The 709-nt window shown below is 64.9% G+C and overlaps 1 protein-coding gene across 1 annotated transcript in view; it reads left to right on the top strand.

The window, feature by feature from the left end:
- LOC104284776 (fibroblast growth factor receptor 1-like) overlaps positions 1-682 on the top strand; it is a gene marked incomplete at both ends in the record, with an annotated part of 916 nt that extends 234 nt beyond the window's left edge. Inside the window, 3 exons of the mRNA XM_009883145.1 lie at positions 1-104; positions 224-414; positions 560-682. Coding sequence (XP_009881447.1) covers positions 1-104; positions 224-414; positions 560-682 — 418 coding nt within the window. The remainder of the gene's footprint in view (positions 105-223; positions 415-559) is intronic.
- Positions 683-709: the final 27 nt, after the last annotated feature.

The raw sequence follows: 709 nt of genomic DNA, 5'->3' as shown, positions 1-709 counted from the left end.
CACGGAGAAGGACTTGTCCGACCTCATCTCCGAGATGGAGATGATGAAGATGATCGGCAAGCACAAGAACATCATCAACCTGCTGGGAGCCTGCACGCAGGACGGTGAGGGTGTGCGAGTGGGGAGGGGGCGTCCCCTCCACCGCCCATCCAGCTGCCCTCCCCGTGCTGGGATGGAGCCGACCCCGCTCGTGGTCCGGCCGCTCATCCCACCGTCCCCACAGGACCCCTCTACGTGATCGTGGAGTACGCGAGCAAGGGCAACCTGCGGGAGTACCTGCAAGCCCGGCGGCCCCCCGGCATGGAGTACTGCTACAACCCCACCCGCGTCCCCGAGGAGCAGCTCTCCTTCAAGGACCTGGTCTCCTGCGCCTACCAGGTGGCGCGGGGCATGGAGTACCTGGCCTCCAAGAAGGTGAGGAGCTCCCGCGGCACGGTGGTGGGATGGGGACCCCAACGGCTGGGCGCAGGAGGGGTGCACCCTTCCCTCCCAGCCCGTTTCATCACGGGCAACCATCCGGGGGCTTCGGGGACCCTCTGACAGCCCCGTGCTCGGTCAGTGCATCCACAGGGACCTGGCGGCCAGGAACGTGCTGGTGACCGAGGACAACGTGATGAAGATCGCTGACTTCGGTCTGGCCCGTGACATCCACCACATCGATTACTACAAGAAGACGACAAACGTGAGTTGGGGGTGAGGGGCTTTGCTT

This window comes from Charadrius vociferus, unplaced genomic scaffold (assembly GCF_000708025.1).
Source record: "Charadrius vociferus isolate BGI_N301 unplaced genomic scaffold, ASM70802v2 scaffold3734, whole genome shotgun sequence".
In the NCBI taxonomy this organism is placed as follows: Eukaryota; Metazoa; Chordata; class Aves; order Charadriiformes; family Charadriidae; genus Charadrius; species Charadrius vociferus.
The sequence above is the reverse complement of the archived record's forward strand: the minus strand, read 5'-3'. Positions and strand labels throughout refer to the sequence as shown.